At 35.1% G+C, this 27,683-nt stretch overlaps 1 protein-coding gene across 1 annotated transcript; it reads left to right on the forward strand.

The window, feature by feature from the left end:
* Positions 1 to 8,220: 8,220 nt before the first annotated feature.
* On the forward strand, positions 8,221 to 27,490 carry LOC149219498 (uncharacterized). The gene is made up of 2 exons (XM_089386838.1): positions 8,221 to 8,240; positions 26,774 to 27,490. Exons 1-2 carry the CDS (start codon positions 8,221 to 8,223, stop codon positions 27,315 to 27,317), a joined length of 564 nt encoding a protein of 187 aa, XP_089242964.1. The 3' UTR covers positions 27,318 to 27,490.
* Positions 27,491 to 27,683: the final 193 nt, after the last annotated feature.

Consider the following 27,683-nt stretch of genomic DNA (forward strand, 5'->3'; position numbering starts at 1 on the left):
CATTAGGTAGGGTCGCCATTTCTTAAGTGCATGGAGTATTGCCAACATTTCCTTCTCATAAATAGCTTTGCTTAAAAACTTTCCCTTGATTGGACGACTTTCAAAAGCAATGGGTCTTTCATCTTGCATTAGAACAACACCAATTCCATTTCCTGAAGCATCACATTCCACAATAAAGGTTTTTGTGAAGTCCGGTGTAGCTAAGACCGGTGCTTGGCACATTGCCTCTTTAAGATGTTCAAAGGCCTTTGTTGCTTCCGGAGTCCATGAAAATGCATCTTTCTTCAATAATGTTGTTAGAGGTGCTGCTATTCTCCCATAATTCTTAACAAACTTGCGATAATACCCTGTCAACCCAAGAAATCCTCGCAGATGCTTTATGGATGTGGGGATTTTCCATTCCTTAATGGCTTTAATTTTGCTAGGGTCTACCTTAACTCCTTCATGAGATATGACCCAAATATTCCACCTCCTGGACTCCAAAGAAACATTTGGATCTTTTGCATATAATTGTTTCTCCTCCAATAGTTGTAGCACCCTGTCAACATGTTCAACATGATCCTTCCAAGACTTGTTGTAGATTAGTATATCATCAAAAAATACTAACACAAATTTTCTAAGGAATGGTTTGAAAATTGAATTCATCAAACCTTGAAATGTTGAAGGTGCATTGGTAAGGCCAAAAGGCATGACCAAAAATTCATAATGACCCTCATGAGTTCTAAATGCCGTTTTCGGAATGTCTTCAATCTTCATTCTGATTTGATGATATCCTGAACGAAGATCCAACTTGGTGAAGTAAATTGATCCATGCAATTCATCCAGTAATTCATCAATGACAGGAATGGGGAACTTATCTTTAATAGTGAGCTTGTTGAGCTCCCTATAATCTGGACACATGCGCCATGATCCATCCTTCTTGTGCACCAATACTACTGGAGTAGAGAAAGAACTTTGACTCGGTTGAATTATACCAGCCTCTAGCATTTCTGCAACCATACGTTCAATTTCACTTTTTTGGACATAGGGATATCTGTACGGCCTGATGTTTGGAGGAACACTTCCTGGAATCAGATGAATAGCATGATCATGATCACGCATAGGTGGGAGACCTTTGGAGTCTCAAATACCTTGGAATGATTGTCCAGGACTTTTTGGAGATCTGGAGAAATAGATGATTCCAATGTGGAAACATCTAGCGAACATAATTGTGCAATTACACCTCTTTGCTCCTTTTTTAGAAGCTTTGTCATACCATTAGAGCTGATTATCTTTCCTGGTTTCCCTGCAATACCCCTTAATTCAACTTCCTTTCCTTCCGTAGAAAATTTGATGAAAAGTTCTTGAAAATTAAAAGCTATTGTACCCAAGGATTGTAGCCATTGGACTCCTAGTACAACATCAGCACCTCCCATTGGAATGGAAAGCATTGGGCTAGTCAATACATATTCTCCCATGGATAGCTTGATATTATGGCACTTTCCAGAGCAATTTATTGTTCCTCCATTTGCAATCATCACTTGACACTCTGGTGCTGGATATAGGAAGCAATTCAATTCTTTTGCTACCCTACAATGAATAAAATTGTGGGTGCTTCCTGAATCAATCAACACTATTACCTTTTTCTTCTTGATTTGTCCTTCTATCTTGATGGTTTGAGGAGTGGTAATTCCCGCCAATGCATTACAAGATATGGTCGGATTTATTTGTTCTTCATCTAGGCTTTGTTCCTGGAGTATATCTTCTTCTTTTGACCTTTCTTGCTCCTTTTCTTCTTCCTCTTCACAATCTATGTAGAATAATTTCTTCTCAGCACACTTATGACCTTTAGTGTATTTGCTATCACAACTGTAACAAAGCCCTTTTGCTCTTTTTTCTTCCAATTGTTGTGGTGTCAACCTTATAGGTTGTGGAAGACTAGGGGCAACAACACTTCCGTCTTTATAGTTGTGAGTGGTATGCTTCCTGGTTGCCATAATTTTGCTTTCCATTTTTCTTGCTAACCTGAATGCCTTCTCTAATGAATCAGGTTCCCAAAGGCGAACATCATGTTGGATATTATCCTTTAAAGACCCTATGAACACATCAATCCTATGCTCCTCTGGAATATCTTTTACCCTTATGTTCAATTTTTGGAACTCCTCAATGTGCTCCATTATTGAACCCTTTTGTTTGAGACTTATCAATTGGCTAAAAAAAGTGTTGCTTTTTGTATCCTCATAATGTGCTATCAATTCTTCCGTAAAAATTGCCCAAGTGATAAATTGTTTACGAGAGCAAAGCCATTGATACCATACAAACTGATTTGGTTCCAAATATAAAGTTGCCATACGTACCTTTTGTGTGTTTTGCACATTATTGAGATCGAAGAATTGCTCCATCTGTAATATCCATGTGGCGGGATCCTTGCCATCAAACTTCCTCATATCGATTTTTGGAATATGGTGGGTCTTCGATCCAACATTAGAGTCTATGGAATCATGATTAACATTTCTTTTGTTCACATCATGAGTTTCCTTTACAACCTTTTCACCATTAGTAAGTATTTCTTGTAGAAAAATTGTCAAATCTGTCTTCAAATCTGCCATGTTTGTCTTCAAATCTGTCCTCAAATCTGTCATCAGATCATCCCTCTTAGCTTCCATGCCCTTTATCTTAGATTCCACGCCATTTATCTTAGCATCTGTTAGCTTTTGTGAGCGTGACATTTGTTGCACTTGTTCTTGTAATTTTGATATATCATGTAGCATTTCTTCCTCTTCTTCATGAGTCATGCTAGAGCTTTCAGGTTCCTTACTAGGTGTTTGCATTTTCTTTCCTCGGGGCATCAGTTACCGATAATAATGCTTTACTATGCCCTTTGAATTCCTTCAAACCAAGCTTATGCAAAAATTAAAAAAAAAAACTACACACCTTTTTTTACTTTGTAGAAGCCTGATATTGAATCTGATGTATCTCTGTAATTTCGAATCATCCAGTTCTGAAATTGTGAACTGTAGTAGCCTTCTATGTCCTCTTTCCAATGCCACTAGTCTGATCCAAATTGGATTCTCTAAGAAAGAGTTATGCACAATCTCCCGTAGTGACCTTCTTACGAAATTTCAATCCGATGCTCAGAAATAAAGTTATGACGATTTTCCCCAGGTCACTTGTTTTGAGTGTAATTCAGGAGTCTGCAAAAAGACCAACTTTCTCAGATCATATCTCCAAAAATCTCGCCCAAAAAGCTCTGAAATTCGTACCCAAGGTTCAGCGCGATTTCTTCTCCAATGGGTTTTTTTTGCGACTTCTGAAACATCACAGAAAAAAAGTTATAGCGAAAATGCCACAATGACCTGTTTGGAGCAGCGAAACCCTAGAATCCAAAGCTCTGATACCAAATTTTATGAAACCAGCTCAAGAAAAGATAGAAAAGATAGATCAACGCCTTAGAATTCAGCCTCTTCGAGGGGGCAACCTCCTTTACATTACATAAATGAACAATTCTTGGATGATACAAATGACAAAACCTCCTTTCTATATATATGAGTCTAAGGAGTCACAATATAATCCAGCCGACCTAACAATAATAATATAAAGCCACAAAAATAACAATAGAGGGATTCTATGGGCACATTAATAACAATATGGGGGCAATGGGGGCACAACAATATAAATAAGGGGTATAACTACAATAGTAATGGGGTAATCACTAGTATTATAGGGACCCAAGAGATGACAACCCCTCTAATGCTAAACATCAAGAGCACATGAAAAAATGCATAACAAGCACAACCTGGAACAAAGAAGAAGTGGAAAGTGAGCAATTAACAACAAAAGAAGCTTGCATTAGCTGAAAATGAAGAACAGACATTGTAGGTATCACAGTAGTTACAGTCCCTAGAAGTTGAACTTTACATCAAAACAATATCCATCAACCCTCATTACATCTTGTTTCTAGGTAGATATGGAGGTTGATTACAAAAATATCTATTATCCTATGCGTGGAGGGGTCATGATGGACCACCAACCACATTAACTATCTGATATGGGTCTCTGATACAACCTACTGCTTCCATAAACAAATTTGACATTCTTTGGTACTTTGTTGTCCTTCCTGAGTAGCTGGAGTGTGGAATAAAAGACATTCCATGACTAATGAATGTGTTTATCTGCTCAAGGCTGTCCTTCTCGTCCTTCGGGTGTACACTGCGTTGAATGCAGTAGTTGAAGCTTAGCTGTGCAGAGAGTAGGTAGATCATCACCTTCATCCTTTGAGTGAATGATATAGGTCAGAGGCATGAAAACAATATGGAGGGTGCATGGGTGGGATGGGAATAAACAACAGCCATTGAATCCTACAGATGGATGGTAGAGATTCGATCGGAGGGAGCTATCAGGGAAAAGGGGCAGAGATAGATGTGAGCCATCGGATCGTGGCGGGGATAATCAAACAGCTATCGGGAGCAGGAGCTACGCGGGAGATAACGTGCGGGGATCGTATGGGACGACGGTAAGCGGTTTCCCCACACTGCTTATCGGAGGTGGGTAGTATTCGTACGTGATCACGCGATCGAATACAACAACAACGTGTGGTAGATGGGACCGAAGGGAAACCACTGCAATTGCGAGTTAATGCACAGGCAGGTTTCGACAGCGGGAGGCGCGAACAATGTTGGATCATGCGGCAAATGATCAGACGACAGAGAATTGAATTATGTTTAACAGGACTGATGTGACAGGGAAAGTCATGAACTGGGGACTTCCTTCGTATGCGCGCAGTTATAAAGGTTAGGAGCTTAGCCCTGGGGGTTTGAGGAATATGGGCTTGTGGAGAAATTGAGAGGAAAATGGAGTTATCGGGAGGTATAAGAGTGTAAGCGGAGTGATGAGGAAAGGGTGGGTTATGATGCGCAGTCATGTTATCAAGGTTTTATAACATTTAAACCTAGCACCCAAGAGCTAAGGAGACACAGCCTTTATACTAAATATTGGTGTAAAACAGGGATAGCGGGGTTTTATGGGGTTATAGGGAAAATGAAGGAGATGAGGGCAAAACAACTGCGAGCCCTTTGCAACTAAAACCAACACTGCCCAACTTGTTTTTATCCATCAAATGTTGAAGAACATAGCAGAGCTAACAATGACCATAAAAGTACTAGTGGATGAGCATTCTATTTCGGACCACACTTAGTTTCATGGTTCAGTAAGAAACAATGTTCTATTGCTTTATCAACTACTTTAAGTAGAATATGTTCCTGCTGCTACTTGGTATACTCAACTTCTATGGATGATTCAAACATTACAATACATTCAAGTCGCTTGTGCTCAACATGTACCTATTCTTTGTGACAACACAAGTGCCATAAGTATCTCTAAAAACGTTGTCATGCACTCAAAAACTAAACACATTCCAATAAAATACCATTTTCCTAGAGAGAAAGTTCTTGAATAGAAAATCAAGTCAAAATACATTCCTTCAAAGGAACAAGTTGAAAATATTTTCACAAAACCTCTTCCCCATGATTCATTTGAATATCTTCACCAAATATTAAGCATGATCTCTACCTCTTTCCTCTCCTAATTAAAAACAAGAATATGCTTTTAGGGGGAGCTATGCATATGTACCTTGATGATGATTTAATTGTTATTATTTTGGTGATGATCTAATGAAGTGATTATGACCAGGAATATGCATAACAAGTTCAGGGGGATTTATGGTCATGAAAATAAACAATTTAAAGTATGTACACATTTCTTATGAAGGACAATCATGTATGTACGCGGTTCTTGAATTATACAGGTGTATGCTTCTTTGTGATGATAAAGAAGTTTCACAAATTTAGGGGGATTTCCTCATATGATACAATCAATTCATTATTGGCATTATGGTCTTGACATTGGTTTGTTGCAGTCTATTGATAATTTCCTTATGCAGTTTCAGAATACATGAATGAGTATTGGTTCATGATGAGTGATGAATTGTTTGCAAAATAATATTAATTTTTCTGATTTTTTTCTTTACTATTGATGAGAAGGATAATGTGATCAAAATTGATGATGGAGGTTTGACATAGGATCAGGGGGAGCATATTCCATGCTTCTATTGGCTCATTATTGGAATTATGGAAACCCCTTATTGCATTATGTTGAAAATGATGAGTTCATATCATTGTTACTGATATAGATATATATTTATGTTGTTGTCATTATGTAATTTATGCTACTATTATCAGATGATTATGTTGTAGATTGTTATATGGAGCATGGTGGTTGTTGATGATTATCTATAAAAATTTCATTGTTGAGATCCTTGTTGCTCATTGATGTCATGCATTTAATTCATATCATTTTGTCGGGATTTCATAGAGGAAAGCACACTTGTGTGAACTTGTAAAAATCATGCATCATTATTTTTCTATTTTGTTGGTGCACTGGTCATGAAAGGATTCATGTTGTAATCATTGTAAATTTTAGCCATTGGGATCAAGTCATGTCATATATGTAGCTCCATTAATTTGGGTGATTGATGAAATCATGGAATCATAGAGGCATTGGTTATAGGAGAGATCATATGTGTTTACGATAACCATATATTTGAGCCATAAATCCTTGTATTTATATTGCATATCTCTAGAAGGTCCATCATACACTCAAGGGGAGCATGGTCAGTATGTATATTTCATGGTTCGTATTAGAAAATCATACTTTGAGCTCTACAGGGGGAGTACTTCAATCAACTTGGTTCTTTTCCCTTGATGTCAAAGGGGGGGAGAAAACTTAGTTTTTCCAAGAGGTTACCATCAAGTCAAAAGGGGGATATTTTTGGCATTATGGTTAATATGGTGTCCTTGATGGAAACCTGCATGTATATGTCCTTGATGTCAATCTGGTTATAATATAATGATTATGGAACTACTATAGATGTTAGGAATATTGGTACAGTTATTACAAACATGAGGAAGTGTATTGGCATCTTGTTAAAGGTATAACTTCAGAAAACATGGAAATATGGAGTTGGAAAAGTATACACGATTGTTGTGAAGAATAGTCATATACATACGCGGGCCTTATGAATAAAAGTCACGTACATATTCCAATGCATGGAAAATATAAAACCAATACTTCTTCCCATGGTAATTTCCCGTAGTATTGTAACGAAAATGTCTATTAGATATGATCAACAATTACTGACAACATTACCAAAGGATTTCTTTTTTTATTGGAAAGAATAAAAGCTATATAAGGAGAATGAGATGAAGCAGTTATGTGTACAATGTAATGGAGTATTCATACGTGATATGATTTGGAATAGGGGTGCATCAGGGAGCAAGGATAATGTTTATATTTGAAAGATATGAAAGATGTAAAATTTTATGGATATGCTTGATTGATCTATTTATGTTTAAGTAGCTAACAATGCAGGGCCTGTGATTATAGTAGAGCTATGATATGAATGTATTTGCTAAGATTTGTAATTTTTACAACATTTGTGTAAAGATCTATATTTTACATTGGTTTTGTTTTCAAATATGATTTGATTCAATGATTTAAGATTTGTACAAAGATTTTACTCCTGATTATTGCGTACATATGCAGATCTTCCTTAAAACAACAACACATACATTCTAATTTTTGTTTACGGTTGTTTGATCTAGGTTGTTGCTTCTTGTTCTTTCTACTAAGTAATGTTTATGATAATCTTAGATTCACTTTGAACAAACTAAATGGTTTGGCTCTGGTATTCAATGGTCAGAGGTATGTACACAATTATTTGCATAAAATTTGGGTATATATGTTGATCCCCTTTTTGAAAGTCGCATATAAATTCATATGATTAGGCTTTGAATTTTTTCTTGGTAATGATAGTTGATTAATTATATTTTAATTTCTATTAGTTTTCAAAGAAGTCTTGATCAGGATTGTTGATATCTAATAGTGTTGATTAATGATTGGTTCTTAACTTTAAGCTTATTCAATTGATTGATTTGGTTTCCTTGGTGTACTAGTTTGATCTAATTGTAGTGGTTTAATGGGAATTTAGTGATTGGTCTACTTCAATGATTTATTTGGTATTCAATATTCAGTGATTCAGTGTTCAATGTTTGGTTTCATAATGGTTAATTAGTATTGAGCATTATATTGGGTGTGAGTCCAGTTTGAAAATATGATGAAAGGTAGCCTACATGTTTATTGATGGTTAATTGAGATAGGTGGATCTAGTGTAAAACATTGTGAAACATGGCCCACAAGAAGATGAGGTTTGTAGCCTTTAGTGAGGGAGTGAGATATATATTCTGGTAATGTTTGATAAACTTGATTAGGGGGTAGTACCTCCCTTCCAGTGGGTGCTAGAGAATGGGTAGAGGTTGTAACATCCTATAGTTAGGAGCTTGCGTTCGAGAAAGATTATGCGCTAGTACAAGACCATGATGTAATCAAGGATTTTCATTAAAATAAAAGAGGAAGATAGAGATAACAACAACAGTGGTTTTCTCCCACATTCAGTTTCCAACCAAAATCCTAGTTTCCATATGTGTTGATGTGTGTGTTCTGATTTATCTGCTCTTTGTTTCTCTTCATAACGAATGGCTTATGAGATAATGATGCAATGATTAAGTTAACAATTTATGAGAATTGTGAAAAATTGATAATTTGCGTATACACGACTTTCATTCTCTTAAGGAGTGTATACAAATGAGTTGTATGAATAATAGTAGCATACAAATTTATGAATTTGAAATTGAAGATTAAGTGAATTAAAAATACTTATTCACACCCCGCCCCCCACTTAGTATTTTTCCTAACAAAATCCTCAAAAACTAGGTTGTGAATAATTTGTGATATTTCAGTCACTGTGGCTACCAAAACTACTAGTTGAGCACACCTTATGAACATTATGGATTTTCAGAGTATTAACTAACTTGGAAATGAAGCTTACATGGTTTTGATAGGGTATAAGGGGAAGAGTAGGGAGAGAGACAATCATGTTGCTACATTATAGACTACTACTTATAGTGGAAGGATTAGGCTCGAGAAATTATCATAATAAAGTCCATCATCTCATCTGCAATAGTATTTAGATTAAACATCGATATCCTCTGATATGGAATTTTTGGTGTTTAGGTTCCATCTAATACCTAATAGGCCTCACTATTCCTACTCTAGTTTCCCAACTCATCTAATCTAGCTCCATTTCCAATGTTGGAGCTCACTTCCCCTCCAACTACCTCATTATGCAACTCTAGGTTGCTCATTTTGCCTCTCTGCAACTCTCGACTACTCAACACTTCTCCTATCTGATGTAACTCCCTTCACCTTCTCCTTCATCAACTATCGATGTCCTTATAATTTCTCTAAAATATCTTTCTTTTTGAAACTCCTACCTATACATCGAAACTCTCTTTCAACATATGCAACTAGTCAACATCTCTCCTAAAGACCCTACCCCTAATACAAGGGTTTTACACTGCAATATTGGATTGAGGAAATGGAAACAATATTTCTTATATGATGAAAAATTTAATCCACAGAGGGATATATTTTAGAAAGAGTCCTATTAACCCATATTTGAACATTGTTTCCACTTTAGAAAATAATTTATCATTTGTTGCAACAAACTCAATGATATATCCTTCCATTGTAGCTTATACCCTAAACTCGATGGATCTAGCAAGTTCGTGATCTGGCTTATTCAAAGTAACTAGATCAACTATGGTATAAGTTCTGAAGATCCATATAACATTCCCAACACCCAAATAATGTTACAACATTCTTAACCAATGATTCAACTCTTCAGGGAATTTGCATCAAAAGATCTCATATTGATTGCAGGCTGGTTCGACAGATAAGATCTCGTTAGAGACCTAATCTAGGTTTTTTGTCATATAAATGAAACAAGAAAGATTCTCTTCCTACCATTCTCAAAAACGTACCATAATGAACCTAATGACCATTATCTAAAACCCCAATTAATAGTTTGTCCTAATAACGAAATCATTTGTTGGAAAATTTTTTTACTATCGAGACCCAAGACTCTACTACAAAATTCCAACAAAGGGCCTGTTGTAGTGAACTGTAGCATTGACAGACTTGATCTCTTGGAAAGGAAGGAAGTCTCACTCGAGGTGTGCCATGATATATATGTGATGTTTATGGTTTATATGGTGACATGATAGATTGAATTGATTAAAGCATACATTACAGTCATAAACAATGACATATCCACTAGATAACATATTTTACAACAAATAAATAAACACATTATGTATAACTAGACATAGGACCTCAACAATATTAAAGTGTGCACATTCACACAAATGCATGCATTTATAAAACACAACATAGTTCCTTGCAGTAATATCTTCTTACCATTATCATCCTGATCAATATTACATATATATATGTACATTAGGTCACCTAGATATGTCAGAAATCACCCCAAAACCCATTAAAATCCACAAAATTATGTAGAAATGTAAAATGATTATAGTAACAGAGACTGAGTTTTAATTTCAACAGCATGGCATCCTTCTTCTACTATCTCCTTCCTTTCATAGTTCACCCTACATATCTATATATAGCTTTCAACCCATTAGTCTTCCGCACTCACTTGATGAATTCAATTCTAACCACCTTGAATGGATTTGTGCTCACTTGGTTCACATTTACTTGATTCTCTCAACTTTAACAACTTGATCCTTATTTTACGGGCTTGAGGGATTTCAAGATAACCATTTATTCATTTTCCTACCACTTCCTTTTTTTTTCGTCATTGTCTTCTAGCCAAATAAGCCAAACTCTTTTCCATCTTGTGCTACCTTTTCTCTACAATCGAAGACCAACCAAAATTGACCCAAAAAAGTGAAGGACCCAACCGGTGTGGTAAGAACCACATAACATCTACTTTTGTAGGTAGAAGAAGAAGAAGTGGCAGCGAAGGTAGAAGAAATGGATGGCGATGATGACAATGAAGGAGATCCTTTTGGATTCCTTGTTCAATATATTGATATAAATGTTAATATGAAGAAAATATCATTATCTGTAATTCTCCACTTCCATGGTATGAGACCAGAAAACCTGAAAACCTTTCTTTTCAAATTTGAAGTACTTTGTAGATTTTATGATTGCTTATAAGACACTAAAAAATTGAAACAATTTTTGGATACATTGAAAGACAGATATTTTAAATGGTTTATGGGACTAGGTACTAACTTCGTACGGTTATGGGATGATATGAAAACTTTTGTTTTAGAAAAATATAAATAATATGATATTAAAGAGTAAATCTTTAAAATGAGTCAAAAGAATTAGGAGAGCCTTGAGAATCTTATAGACATATTTGTTTATAATATTAAGAGGGAAAAATTACATAAATTAGGATTTGACACACTAAAAACCCTCATACTTAGAACAATCATAGATGAGTGGATTGATCTCCTTAATCTAATGCGTAAAGGGGATGTATTCCAATTATCATTTGTAGAAATTTTTTAAATATGTAAGTGTATATCAAGAGGAAGGGAAACTGTAAGTAAATCATAGTTTAGATCAATAAGTCAAGCCAAACTTGGTAAATTGCTAGATAATTTTAAAATGAACATTCTTATCAACATAAATAACAAAATATATGTTAAGAATGAAAAATAAGAAAAAATAGAATGTTGTAATTTTTGTCATTTTTGCAGAATCACATGCTACAAGAGATTGTCCATCATTACCAATATTGAGAGAATTTTACCAAGAAGATAATGTAGCAAATCAACACATAAACATGCGGTTCCAAGGAGACTTTGGAAGCATTTTAAATTAGGTATGCTGCAATATCCTTCCCAAAAGTTTCATGTGTATCCTCAACAATCCCAAAATAATTGGAATACACCATTATCTTGGAAACCTTAGCTACCCTATTCTCAAAATCAATCATGGAAACAAGGTTAGCAAGCATCTTATCGAAGAAGTACACAATACTACCCATATTTCCCTCAATATCCTTAGGATCCTCAGTTCTAACTTCAATACCATCCACCTCCACCAAAACATAGCCTCAACCACAACCATCTCAAACATCTACTCCCACTCTAATCCTTACACAACGATTTTTGAACCCAAATAGTAAAGTAACTCAGCCCAATCACAATGTCGAGGTACAAAATTTTTAAACAACTCCTCTTGATCTAAGTAAAATTCATCCTAGATCGGGAAGAATATTGCAAAAAATATATTCTCTTGTTGTCATTGGAGAGAAACATCTAGAAGAATAATATTCCAAGGAGATTGAAGAATTATGGACCACATTTCATGGAGGGAATCCATTGGAATCTAATATTGAGGAATTTCTACTATGCTTGTAATTTGATCCTTTTGTGTTCAAGAAACTAGTCAATGAATAGTAGAAGATTTGACTGACATGGAAAAAGAAGACAGAAATGATCCAAATGAACAAGTAAATAAAGGGTAACACAGATACATTTAACTTTCATTCCAAGGAACCATTAAGTTGGAGCGCCACTCTCTTCCTTAAATTTTCTTGGCATCATCATAATCAATGCAACATGTCTCTCATATCCTATTATATATGAAAGCATATCTTTCAACCTTCATAAAATTGTATTTGTCATCTTGTTGTGCAGATGGATCCATTGGAAGTATTCGAAAAAAGATAGAGAAAAACATCAATTCAAAGCCTCCTTTAAGGTGGTTGCGGCAAGCTCATTAGCTTAAAACCTCTTTGAGACATCTTGTGAGCTTGACAAAAAGAAAAAAAAAATGAGCAATAAATATCCCTAACTAAAAACCTCCTTTGAGGCACCTAGGGAAAACTTACTAGCTAAGAACCTCTATGAGGGTGCTAGTGGGACTCAAGGAAAAGAAAAGAAAAGGAGAAAAAAAAAAAAAAAATTGATAAAAATTGTTCTTACCCTGATGAATGTGCGGGTACTACATGAAAAATATCAGCAAAATGGAATAGGCAGCCTAACTTGCACATCTGGATCCAAGCCTAATCTATGCATCTTCAAAGATATAAGGAAGCCTCCTCATATCACTCTCATCCATTTCCTAACCATACACAACATTCGCCCATCATTCCCAAGCATTTCTGAATCCTCTTCATCAATGTTCGTAGTGGATACAGGAAGGCTCTCCAATGTTACAGGAAAGTCATAGAATTAATAAAAAAATTACAAAAATTTGTTTTCACTAAATCCTGTGAATAGCTCATCCATTTGCTAATATTCTTTATGGGGAGATGCATAAGGGTGATGGCAACATGCTCAATTTTTTTTTAGCAAATGCTTGTGTTATTTTTTAATAACTTGGTCATTGTCACCTACATCCATGTCTTGGTTTTGTCATGATTTTTACATCCATTGGATGATATTTTTTGTGGGGAGATGATAGGGGTGATGCTAACATGCTTAATTTTTTTTAGAAAAATCTAGTGTATATTTCTCGAGAAATTTGTCGATGTCACTTATAACCATTCCTTATTTTTCTCAAGGTTCATGCATCCATTGGCCAAGATTTTTTATGGGGAGATAAATAAGGGTGATTGTAACATGATGAAAACATTTCATGAGAAAATAATATATTGTTTGAGATATATTGGATAAATAATTATGCTACATGAAGTGGACACATTCTATTGCCCAGATTTGGCAAAAAAAGAGCAGATCAAGTATTTCCTCCGTGTACAAGCAAGGAAAAGAGCATCCAATGAATCCTAACATTCATGCATTGCATTAGCACTTGCCATCTTCCATTTCTCCCTTCACTGTATCACTGTTCATTCATAATAGTTTAACATTTACACTCTCTCCCATCAGGCACAAGTGGAAATTACCTTTCCATCACCACCAATAGCTTCCTTATGAATTATGAAATTTTTGTGAAGGTTCCAAAATGATGAGTTTGAGGAGCTTCTATGGATACTACAAGGAACCACACAATCTTATAGTATTATTGAGAATATCTATAGGCCCAGGCATCCATTACTTGTAGAAGGAGCCACAAACTCCACACCATCCAGAGGATAAGAAAATTAGGCAGGCCTAAGAAACTACATGACCTCATGTAGGCTACTACAAGATATTCAACCACCTACAACAACAACATTTCAACCACTTGAATCAGATTCATTTGGAGCAACAATGCAACATCGAAAAGATTCCATAAGGTCTCGAAAAGCAGCAAAAGCACTAGAATATCTTCAACAAAATCATTAAAGGAAACAAGAAGCAATGTCACTAGAAATATCTTCAAAGAAAATAACAAGGAGCATTTAAATATCCAACAACTCCAATAGATACATCAAAAGTAGTTTCAACATCTACACCAACAACATCCATGACACTTGCAAGAAACATTGAAGGAAAGACACATGTATGCGCCTCTCTAACCTCACCCTTTGATCCTATTGTAGCTTGAGAAAACATTAAAAGTGTGAGAAGGAAAGGATCTTTATAACTATTGAAATTAGTTAGAGCATCCTCGACCATATCTAGCAGTGAACTTAGCTTTTCTCCAATGGAAACCCACACATGTGGGAGAGTAACAAGACAAAAAGTGGAAAAAGACTCAAGAAAGTGGGTTGTTATTGTGAAGTACAAAGTAGTCGGGGGCCAACTCACTTAACTGAAAGCACTTCGATCTTGTTTCGCATGAAATATTGATTATATATATATATATATATATATATATATATATATATATAAAAATTAAAATTAATTAAATAATAATAATAATGAAAAGGTGGACCCACCATCTCTCAGCATGAAAACTGGCTACTACAAGAACGTACAGGGGTTTATATTAGAGATAGACAGACTGCTATGGGAACCTAGAGTCGACGTTACAAGAAACAAAATATTACTATGAGAAGATTTTTTTCCTAGATCAACCAAAAAATCCTTGAATGACTTAAAATGGAAAAGGATCTTGAAAAGAAAAATAAGTCACAAGGTTTTCCATATGCATTTGACAAAAATATTCAGAATTGCCTCAAAGGAAATTCCCTACATTTTAAAGTCTTAATTTGCATAGTGCAATAGTGATTGGTATGGATGATTTATTTTTTTACAAGAATTATAATTTAGCAAATAGTGAATAAATACATAAAATAGTTGGTTGAACATATTCTCCTATCATTAAGAAGCAAGGTTGTAAATTTTCCATCTGCTACAAGGTGCCCTGCTACCATAGGTTCCCTAGATCCTATAGCATTAGAGACCCAAAAAGAGTTAGAAGAGGTAGAAACAAAAGAAAATATAGATGTAGAGACAAAGGAAGTAATAAAGAAGAAAGGAAAAGGAAAGTGAAAAACAAAAATAGAGGTTGAGCTAAAGACAGAGGGAGAGATAACAGAGAAAAAATACGTTCTGGCACCTTAGGTGGAACCTTAGGAGCAAATTAAAACACCAAGAGAACCAACAAAGAAAACTAAGAAATAAGAGACAACAGTTCCCATGATCTACAACCGAGAAGGGCACTCTCTAGAGGAAGAAATAACTACGTTAACGAAATCCCCTTTTTATGAGAAAATAATCCAACAAATTGGGGTCTACTAGATTGGGCTTAGATTCATTCCTCCACTATTATTAAGCCTAAAATAACCTCAACATTCGGAAGAGGAGGAAAAGGACTGGAAATAAATTGAAGAACATGCAGGTTTCCATCTATCAGCGGAAACTACATCCACATCTACATGGGATGTCCGAAAATCCATCATAAGCATACATGAAGAACAATAGGGAAAATTAGATGAGTATATTTCTTAGAGGATAAGCAACAATTTTAGTAGATGGGTATGATGGGCTTCCACATTAGGTACAAATTAAGGCCTATCTAACCTTTCCTAGGAACGTTTAACCTTTGCTTCTACACTTAATAATAGTTTTTCATCGTTAATATGTCCTTAAGAAGGTTTACAGATGATTAACATATCTTATGTGCATAATGTGTTTATTATGTAGAATATTATGAATATTTAGTATAGATCATAGGGAATCCAATAAAGAGAAAAATGTCATATATTTCCCCTACTGAAGGATGATCAAAACTTGGTTGTCTTAGAGAAATTACTACCCCACCCTATAGCTGCAACATCACATGGAACGGAATCCTATTTTCTAGGATTATTGGAGGGAAGCAATTCTCTCTTCAATGAGGCTTCCACTTATCTACTTTTGTATAAATAATAGGATTGAGTAGCCCATTAGGGAGAGAATATTTGGAGATTAGAGTTAGCAATAGTGAAGGCTTGCTTCCTAACATTTTAGTTCTATAACATTTCCTATATGAACATATAATCTGATTAATGAGAAGCAATCTTCAGTTTATTGTCTAATTTTCTCTTAAGGACCAAAGTATCCTTGGTGAGGGTCGAACGCAAGCCTTTTTACTTTGCATGCATTAGTTCATTTATATATATTTCTACAATTTTAGTTCTCAATATGGTTTTCTACAATTAAAAATATTTTTTTTATAAGTTTTTGTATGAACCTTATCTTAGTGAATTTATCCATTGTTATTTTATGAAATTTAGTATTATTTCTCATGAACTACCCTACATAAATTTATATTATTTAATTTCGTTCACATATTTCTGCGTTATGTGTTCCATAAATTCCTATTCTGCAAAGCTATAGGAAACTACATATTTGTATTTTTGTTGCATAAACCTATCCATAATAAGCACCTATGCTAGGGGAAGACTTGAATCTCCTTTAAACCTTCTTCATCTACTTCATCTCTCCAACCCCAATTAGAATGCAAAATGGCTCTCATTTGTTTCTTGTAGCAAAATAGCGGCATCTTGTAGCAACCTGCATATTGCACTCTAGCACCTCCATTTTTTCACCCAAAGCCCATTTATCATTCACTAGCAGCTTACAACGTACATGAGACCATGAAGATGGATTTTATAACGTTAGAGACCCCTTAGTAAATTTACCCTAATAGTTGTAGCAAAAATTGCTTTCTTTTATGTAAATAGGGTTTGATGTTTTCTTTCAGCTATAAGTTGATTTATCATGCATCATAGGATAAAATTGATTTTTCTCTAACATTATTGAAATGATTTGATCTCCTTCCCTACAGTTAGCATAGGTCTATTTTTTTCATTCACTTTCCTATAAAACAAAGTAGGTTTATTTCCTATCATTTACATTTTTACAAATACTATAACGTTACTTTTATTTTTCTCACTTTCTTGCAAACTAGAGTAGGTATATTTTTTGTTCCTTGCTTTTATGAGAATTTCCTATGGCCTAGATAGAAAAAGTGGCCTCCGTAAAACTTAGTTCCCCTTAAATTTTGTTCAATTGCATCAGATGAAAAAAAGAAGAACACTTTGCATGCTACACCCATAATGTCCACCCCTCTTAAGTTTGTATGAACTCCAGGCTAACAATTAAAGTCAATATTCTGAGTTTCAACATTATTGTTGTAATACTAAAGTAAATCACTCCCCATACTACTCAATAAGCACTCCTTCCAATGTTGTTCCACTCCTTAAATTTATGTCCCTTTTTCTTGTGGACTTTCCCAAGATAAGTATGGGCTCATCCACACTTTTTCCAAACTAATTCAATGTGCACTTAGCTCATTAAGGAACACTAGTTGGCCTCCCATGACTGAATTAAATAACCACTTCCCTCTATTCCCAAGAAACCACCTCCTCCAGCTCTGAAATCCATGTCCCATATCTTAGCCATTTAATTTTAAAAAATAATTACAATGTTTACAAGAGGGGATTAGCCCAAAGGCACTTTCAAAAGATCCACCACCTTGGAGGAACATTTTCCTTGGTGTTCTAACTTGGACCTCAAATACGATAACATGATTAATCCCAAGCATAATCACTATGAGGTTTACAAAAGTAGCTTAATTACAATTATATTTTACATACACATATTTTTCTGAGAAACTCAATGGGCATAAAGTTTCATTAAATCATCCATTTCCTAGTGGCTCTTTATGCTTCTTGACATGCCTTATCCATCTCTATAGCTTTCCTTTGAGAGTCTTTGATACCCCCATGTCCAACATTGTTGTCTTCCACACTCAATGCTCCTTCATCGAACAACTTTGGATCGTTTTTTTTTTGGGACACACCAAATGTACACTTGATCCCAATCTATCATGCCCATGACTATTTTGAAAACCAATTCATGTGATGACATCCCCTCCTCTAATTCCTAGTCACTTGGGTGATCCAGTTCCTCTTCCATCCAGTCGCTCACCTTCCAAGTTTAGGCACCGCTTTCCCTTCACAAGGTTTCCTCGCATCAGAAGAGCTTCATAATCGATGAATTTCCCTACCTCAAAACAAGTCACATATGTCATGGCATGCTTCATGGAAATCAATGATCAAGTTTGGGTTCCAGTGTCACCATAATGATTTTCTTTTCTTCTATGAACTTTTCTATCTTTAGGCTTCCACGTTTTAACTTTTCATCCACATTCCTTCACCCTAAATTGGGTGGTCTGATGTCCTTCCTTCATCACAAAAAACAATTCTTCATGAGACTCATTATAAATAAATTTCATTAAACATAAATAATACCTCATTAGTAGGTTTATTCATGAGGTGAACCCTGCAATTTTATTTTACTTCCTATCACAAACCAATTATTTTATAGGTCAAAATTTTAATTAAAAGAAAATCATGGTATAACATAGGTATTTATTAAATGAATTAGATGATACTTATCTATGGTTTTCTCTTTCTTCTTATATCCACATGTACTGAGTAATTTTCCAAGCCCAGCTAGCACTCAATTGTAATCACACAACTCCATGCATTCTTCAACTCAAACACTCTGAGATGGTTCCCAAACCTAGAAACATCCAGTGGTGGACACCCTCCATGAAATATTCAGTCTTATACTAACACACATTGGATCGGTTTCCAAACCCATCAAGAATCTAAAGGTGGAGGTGCTCCATACGATCTTCATTTTATGACTCCCATGCACTGAATCAGTATCCAAACCCAAGAAGCATCCAGTGGTGGATATTTTCCAAATAATCCCATTCACTTCATCGTGAGTATGGGCGCTAATAATCTTGGCAGCCTTTTGTTGACTAGAATATTATCACAGCCCCACGAATCCCACAATATCAAGTGGCCTACTAGTCCCAATATTATCATAAGCCCAATAAGTATCATACCTTCCTATCCCAATATCATCACATGCCTAGATATTCCCATACTTGTCTATACATCACAGATATATACATATTATAAAATATATGCACATATACACATTACACAACATATACACATATACACATTACAAAACATACATACACATACACATTACACAACATCATGGCTTCTTATCACTTCTCCTAGGCTCAGGAAACCCCCAATCCCAAGTGGTATACTTGTCCCAATATTAACCTAGGCAACCCCCAATCTGGGTGGTCTATTTGTATGGATCGTAAATGATAGCATATGTGTCTCATCCTTTAACCAAGGATCCAATTTTTATTTAATATATCTACTGACATACCCTTTAGCATTTCCTATTCACAGACATGGCATAGACATAATTATCATAGTCATTAATGAACAAGAATTCTCTTTTACTCAATTCATTCCTCATACAATCTAGGAATATCATTGGATAACACTATTATGTTATCCCAATCTCACCATTCATATATGCATCAAATATATGTGTATAATGAATCATTCTTTCACAAGAATGATCCCTAACAACAACCTGTCAATTTCAATGGAATTTCATATATTTATTTGATCATAAACATATTCATGAATATATTATTCATATTCACATAGGTTAAAAAGGTCATAGTTAAGAGAAAACCCTGCACCTATGCAAAGCCGGCATAGAATTGCAACAATAGTTGCCAATATGGTTAAAGGATTTGTTTTATTCAAATTCCTCCCGTTTATGCTTCTGCATTTTTTTAAATGATGCTTCAAAATGTATAACACCCACCAAATAGTCCATGGAGAGGAACTTTTAAATTTATATATGTATATATATGGAAATAAAAGGTAGTGAGGGGACACCGCTTCCTTTCCTTTGACGTTAACTAGTGCTTCTCATGTGCCTGCATCTCAATTAATTCATCTTTCTTATTCCTTTTCTTCCAGTTGTGGCAATCATTTTTCAATTTCTTCCCTCAATAATGGAAATAATAAATCATTTTTATAACACCCTCCTCCCACATCTACCCAAGTAACCGGCCAACTGGGGTAAACATGTGACAAGAGGCTACCATGATTGGATTCAACCTCCTATGTGAGCTTAAGGAAGTGGAATCAACATAAACACAACATACATAACTTCCACATCAGCTACAGGACTCCCATGAACCATACCAACCACTCAGGTAGCTATCCCCTGGGTCCCAATAAGGTTTTAGACCACTTGACCTCTGGACGCTCCTATGCTATGGGCTTGGCAACATCTAGGAGGCTATGGATGCTCTCATGACAAGGCATGCTAGCATCTAGGGACTATTTTTATTGGTGTTGTGCTAGTGTCCCCGGGATTTGAGCCACTTTTTCATGCCCAAAGCTCAGGTCACTTCCCATAGTTGAATGGCACCTTCATAAAAGAAAGATAACAAGAAAGCAATGATGAAAATGTAAATACTTGAACAATCCCTTAATAAGACCCCTACTAGCCATGATAAGGATTTCGTTAAACATATCATGAATATGTAACCTACAAGTGTAAACAACATATTTAAGCATATGCATCTCATACTTATCTGAGAATCGCTAAGAATAATTGTTCCCTTACATCATTAGCTACATTACCATATATTAGGTCATAGATACATGGTTTATTTATTTACAAATAAAAACATGAGGAGAGCCATACATCATCACTGTTAGAATACATGCTCGTAACAAATAAATTAACAACAAAAATACCATGAATGCATTAGCCATAGAATCCACATATAAACCATTACATTTAAACATGAAAATCCAAGGGAATGATTTTTTCATTAATGAATGTGCTGGGTGTGGAGCCTCTTCTTTATTCAGAGGTATCGCCACATTGGACCCCAATTCATAAAGGGGTAGAAACACTGCCAGGGGGGACCGGGGGGGCCACGTCGATTTTTATGAGCCCGCGCTTGGTGGGAGTTTGGGGGTAGCGCCACTGAAGCTAAAAATGTATGTAAAATTGTCTTGTAAAATATTGTAATTTAGTAGTAAATTTGGGTCATTCATTAGATGGATGATCTGATGGTAGAAGTTATGTTTAATTTGGGATTTTTTTTCCCTAGAAGTAACCGTTCACTCTATATGAGGGAATTTTATTCCGGCTAGATATATGTGTATTCTGAGTGACAAAAGAAAGAAGATATTGTGTGAGAGCAAAGAGGAAATTACAACAGATTTGTTGTAGGTTGTAGCTCTTCATTTTGCTGGATAATATAAAGGAAGGATTGGCTATTTCTCCATGGACATAGACCAAATTGGGTGAACCATGTATATTTGTGTCTCTCTTGTTTCATGTGTTCCATTGCTCTGTAATATCTAATTTTCTAATAGAATGTAGAAACCAACCAGGGATGGGACTACCACCTTCCACCCAACAATAGATTGGCTGAGCCAAATCTCTTTTTAGCCAATCACCCCCGTACCATATTCCAAGCATGATTGTGGGACTCATAACCAACCAAAAAGAACCAAACTAGCACGGATTCTAGTGGAATTCTCCACCTACACCATGAGGAATTTTAATGCTTCCTAGTCCCTCAAGATTTACCATAATATAAAGTGTAATCAAGGGATCACTAGGCCCTACACCAGGACCCACTCTCCAAGATTTACCATACATCCCACCTTGGGACTACTAGGCCCAATGGAGAGAAATCCATCTCTTGGCTTACAGTATATCCCACCATTCACCGGAAAGGATTCCTAGGCCCACTGAGGCACACAATCCTATGTTTACCGCAACCCATAGTCTAGCTCAGGGGTTACTAAGCCAGTGGATTTACCGTGATCCATAGTCTACTTCAGGGACCACTAGGCCATGTGTATTTTATTTTGTAGATCCACCTCACTCAGCTTCGAATCCATCCTGTAATCCATCTCAATCAAAGTATGACAACCCATCTCATCAAGGTTATCCAGAAATGGCAAGGCGAGGCTGAAAACACTGTCAAACTTGGAAATCCCAATGCCATGACATAAAAGAACAACATGCAATACCATGCATGCAAAATCTAGCAAAGGAAATCACACATGAAAATTAATGCCTACAAATAATCCCTTTGTAGCTGCTTGATCTTGCTCTTCCTTCCTCTTGCCTTCTTTTCCTTTTTTGATCAAATCCAAAACCTGAGAAATAGCTTGCCAACTCATCTTCACGAGCCTTTTTATCAATGAGGCCTCTATTTTCTTCATTTTCAATTATTTTCCTTCAATTTCCTCCTCACATGCAACCTGTGACCTTTCACCTTCCTTTTCTCCTAATTTCATTTATTTTCATAAATAATATGTCAATAAATGCCACTTTTCCTTTCCAAATCCTTTTCCATTGGCTTTGCAATTTCCTTTATCCATAATAACTTAAATAAACACCCATTATGATGTTTTTCCCACCATTTAGTTTGGAATACTTGTCTCAGCAATCATGGTCTTATGTATTTTTACATGTATTTTTAACCACGGTTGTTACAGAACCCCCCCAACCCCTCCTTAGGGGAACATCATCCTAGGTGTTCAATGACACCTATAATCAGCAAGACTATTGAAAACAAAACATACTTCCCATGGAGATTTATAACACAACTCGTTGCAATATTTACAATGACTATTGTTGAAACATGACAATCATACCATTTATTGGAGCTTTATAATGCTTCTCATTACAGTATTTACAATAACAATAACATATACACACATACACATTCTCTTCACCCATCAAATAATCATATTGTCAATGAAGCTTTATAAATCCATCTCAATAGAGTATTTACAATAATACACACATATACACATATGCACATTTGCTCAACCAACAAATAAAAGGATACGATGCCTATATCAATCAACAAGGGAGTGCAGATGCTCACATCTCCACCCTCAAAAGTAGTACCAGGATTCACCTCCTTCCCAGGAAGTCTAGAATCCAATGTCAAAGTAAACGTTGCATCTAATGTCCAATGCTACAATCCTGCACCACTTTCCCTCTTAATGAACAATTACCGAGTCATTGTTCTAAGCCACACTCCCAATTTCTATATGATTCCATCTAGCAATGATCATGACCACAACAAATATATCCCCGACCTTCCCTTCTCTGCTGCACAATCCCTTGTTCGATCCGGTTACCCCTTATGTGACGTCACTCACCTTCTAAGTTCCCCAGCATCACCTATCCCAGGTGATCCATCCCTTGGAAAGGATTCCTCGCATATGAAAGTAAAAAAACCAAGGCATATGATTTCCTCAAACCATCATACCAGTCACAGCATGCTCATGGAAATCAATGGACACTATCAGGTACCAGTGTCCGAAAATGGCCCTGTTCTTGTAGTTCTTTACCAACATATTTTTGCATGTTCCAATTCCTTTCACGGTTACTGCTAATGCTTGTCAGCAGTTTCAACAGCCCAACCGAGCATTTCGTTCTTCCCTATGAGAAGCACATAATTTACATTAGGTTCAAAATAAATTGAAATAACTTCAAGTCATACCTCATTGGTGTCCCATCAATAAGGTACACTTGCAATATTGTTTACTTCCTGCCACAATAAGTCAAACTAATTATTTGATCAAATCATCATGAATAAACATATCACATCTGGTTAGCTCAAACAAAACCATCATAGATCAAAATCATAAATCACATATAGCCATCATAAACGAGAATCATAGATCACATGTAATCATCATAAACTAGAATCATAAATCACATGCATAATAAACAAAAATAAAATATTGATACTTATCCTTTAATCAATCCTTAGCTTATACCTTTGTGCTTACTCCGTACACACTATGGATTGGTTGCCACACTCGACAAACACCTAGTGCCTTCTCCTCAACAGTGTGCACATACACATAGTGTACATCACACACATACAACCACACATGACATACAACGCCATGTAATACATGCAACTACATCTGACATACCACACATACATCTATATCCAATGTACAACACAACACAGTACATATGCCTACATCCAATGCACACCACCACACAATACATACACCTACACCTACCATACAACAAAACACAATACATGTACTACACATAGTACAACACAATGAGTACACATGTCACGATACCACAAATACACAATGCACATACATAGTACCACATGTGCACAACACAACATGTATGACAAACACATAATACCACATGTACACTAGTACCATGTGTACAACATGTACACGGTACCACCTTTACACCGCACCACCTACATAATGTGTACACATCATCACATGTACAGATCAATCAAACGAAAGTGTTGCAGCTCAAGGATAATGTGATTCCTAAAGGATTGATACCTTTAGAAGAACTCTTTGATCATGATGACATAGCCCACAAACCAACATTGCAGCCAACAGAGAAAGCAGTTGAAGAGGTGAATATTGGAACAGCTGAACATCCGAACATGGTAAAGCTGTCCAAAACATTGCCACAAAAGGTAAAGGCCAAATATATCAGTTTGTTGTCATCCTTTGTAGATGTGTTTTCTTGGTACTATTCTTACTTGAAGACATATGATACCAATATAATTCAGCACACAATTCCTATTAAGCCAAATCAGAAACCTTTCAGATAGAAGTTAAGAAGGCTTAATCCAAAATCGTTGCCATCAATTGAGAAGGAGGTAAACAGGTTGTACAAGTCAAGAATCATCGTTCCCATCAGATTTTTCGATTGGATATCTAATTTGGTGCCTGTACGAAAGAAAACAGGTGAGATTCGTTTGTGCATTGATTTTAGGAATCTCAACAAAGTTTCATTGAAGGATAATTATCCGCTGCCAAAAATGGATCACATACTTTAGCGAGTAGTTGGAGAATATCATATGTAAATACTCGATGGTTATTTTGGATATAACCAAATTTTGGTCCATGAAGATGACCGAGACAAAACAGCGTTCACCACTCCGTGGGGGATTTTTCATTATGCTAAAATGCCTTTCGGTTTGAAGAAGGCAGGTGCCACATTTCAGTGGGCAATGGATATGGCTTTCGCAAATGAGAAGGATGTCTTTTTGGTGGTGTACCTTGATGATTTGATGGTGTTTTCTAATTCAAATGAAGAACACATGTATCATTTGAAAACTGTATTTCAAAAATGTAGAAAATATGGTGTGTTGCTGAATCCGAAGAAGAGCTTGTTTGCCATGGATGAAGGCAAACTACTTGGAACAATGTAAACTTTGAAACAGAAACTGATACTGTTACCCGTTTCGTAGAGATAGCAAAAAAATGACCCGATTTTCAAAAGTGGTGATGCAGAATACACATGTTTTTTTAGAACATGGTTTTTGGAACTTTAATTTTTTTCATGTGCATTAAGTTTTAGAATGGTAGTGATTTTCATGCTGATTTAAAAAAGTGGTTATTCTGCATCGCACCCTTTTTTTAAAAGACCTATTTTTTGACTTTAAATTTTTTTATTGTATGGAATGTAAATAATTATTTTTTAAAATTAATAATTTTGGAAGTGGTCTTCTTCTTCATATTATCTTGTTTTTAATTTTTTTTTAAATTTTTTTTGTAGTGAGGTTTTTTTTTGTTTTGCATATTTAAAGAAGAATGTTGATATTTTGCATTTTCCATATTCTGCATATTTATACATTGTTAATTAAATTTTCAATCCAAATGAAATAATTGTCTGTAAAAAACAAATATAAAAAAAAGAAAAATAAAAAATAAAATATATATATATATATATATATATATATATATATATATATATATATATATATATATATATATATATATATATATAAAATTAAGTAAGTAAAAATAGAGAAATTAAGAAAAAACATTAGCAAAACTAGGAAAAAAATTAAAAAATTAAAAACAAACTAGTTTAAAAAAAAATAGAAAATTAATGAAAAAATGAAAAAACTAGTAAAATTAATATTTAAAAAAACAAAAATAAAATCAAATTATAAAAAAAAACCCCAAAAAATATTAAAATGGCAGAAAATATATGTCTTTTCAAATGAAAAAAAAAATAAAAACATTTAAAATTTATCAAAAAAATACCTATTTTTGATTTTTTTTTAAATTCAAATTAAAAAAAAAAAACAAAAAAAACAAAAAACAAAAAAATAAATTAAAATTAAAAAAAAAAAAAAAAACCCAAAAAAATGCATATTTTTTATTTTTTGATTTTTTTATAAGTTAATAATAATTATTTTTTTTAAAACTAACATTTTTATTTAAAAAAATAAAAATAAAAATTAATTTTTTTTTTAAACAAACCTTTTATTTTAATTAAAAAAATCATTAATTTTTTTTTAACAAACCTTTTTTTTTTAATTAAAAAAATTATAATTTTTTTTTAATTTTCATATTTAAAAAAAATTATTAAAAAAAAAAATTAAAATAAACATTATAATTATAATTTTTATTAAACAATTCTTTTTTAATTAAAAAAAAATATAATTTTTTTTTTAATTTTCGTATTTAAAAAAATTATTAAAAAAAATTAAAATTAAATTTTTTTTTTTAACGGAATTAATTATTTTTTATTAAAAAAAATTAAATTTTTTTTGCCACTGCCGCTCGTGGTGGCGCGGCCGTGGACAGAGGGCCTGCCCGCAGGCACCTCCGCCCACGGCTGCGCCACCACGGGCGGCCGGGGGGCGGGGGGTCGATTCCCGGAATCGACGCCGACCTCATGGCGCTTCTGGATAGAATCGACAAGATGGATAGCTACACGGACGAGGATGGGTTCTCCTGCGAGGCCCAACCGAGCGAGAATGAGCGCTGCAGAGATTCTAGCATTGCGAAATCGTCAGAAGAAACCGAAATGGGGGCAATATCGAAGCATTCGGACTCGGCCTCTTCCATTGGGGACGGTTCAAATGTTGGGGACTTGCAGGCTTATGGCAATGGAAATGTTCTTGGGGAGTTCGATTTCAATGTCTTTCTTGACTCTGCGGACGAGTTGGCGATGGGGCTGAACCAGTTTCCATATTATGATGGAGATGTAATGGCCGCCATTTCTTCTCAGGGTCTTTCTGAGAACACCGCATATAATGAGGTTGTTGCAGAGGTCTTCCATGGGCCTCTATGGGAAGATGATATTTGGCAGCTGACTGACATCAATGAAACTCAGCAGGGGAGCTAGGTATATTGACACGGCTTTGAACTTGTGCAAAGCATGGAAATGTAATATATGTGTATGGAAGTTTTGATGAAAGCGCATGTGTACAATGTTAGGGACGACTGTGTATTGTTTTTTGGTCTTAAGATTATTCATGTTGCAATAGCCTGGTTTTGGATATTCTTCCAAATGAAATCAATAGTCAGTGTAACACTCCTCTTCCTTTCCTTTTCTGTGAGAACAGGGGATGCCGTTTAATGTAACGCTTTTTAAAACGGTTTGGAGATTGATTGTTCTGCAAAGACAGTATTTGATTTGAAACTCCTTTTTTAATTGTTAAAATTGTGGGAAAATATATATCATAACTCAATAATGGGAAAATCCATTATA

Source organism: Pinus tabuliformis, chromosome Q (genome assembly GCF_031772625.1).
Source record: "Pinus tabuliformis cultivar Carrire ecotype Pingquan chromosome Q, CPIR1, whole genome shotgun sequence".
In the NCBI taxonomy this organism is placed as follows: Eukaryota; Viridiplantae; Streptophyta; class Pinopsida; order Pinales; family Pinaceae; genus Pinus; species Pinus tabuliformis.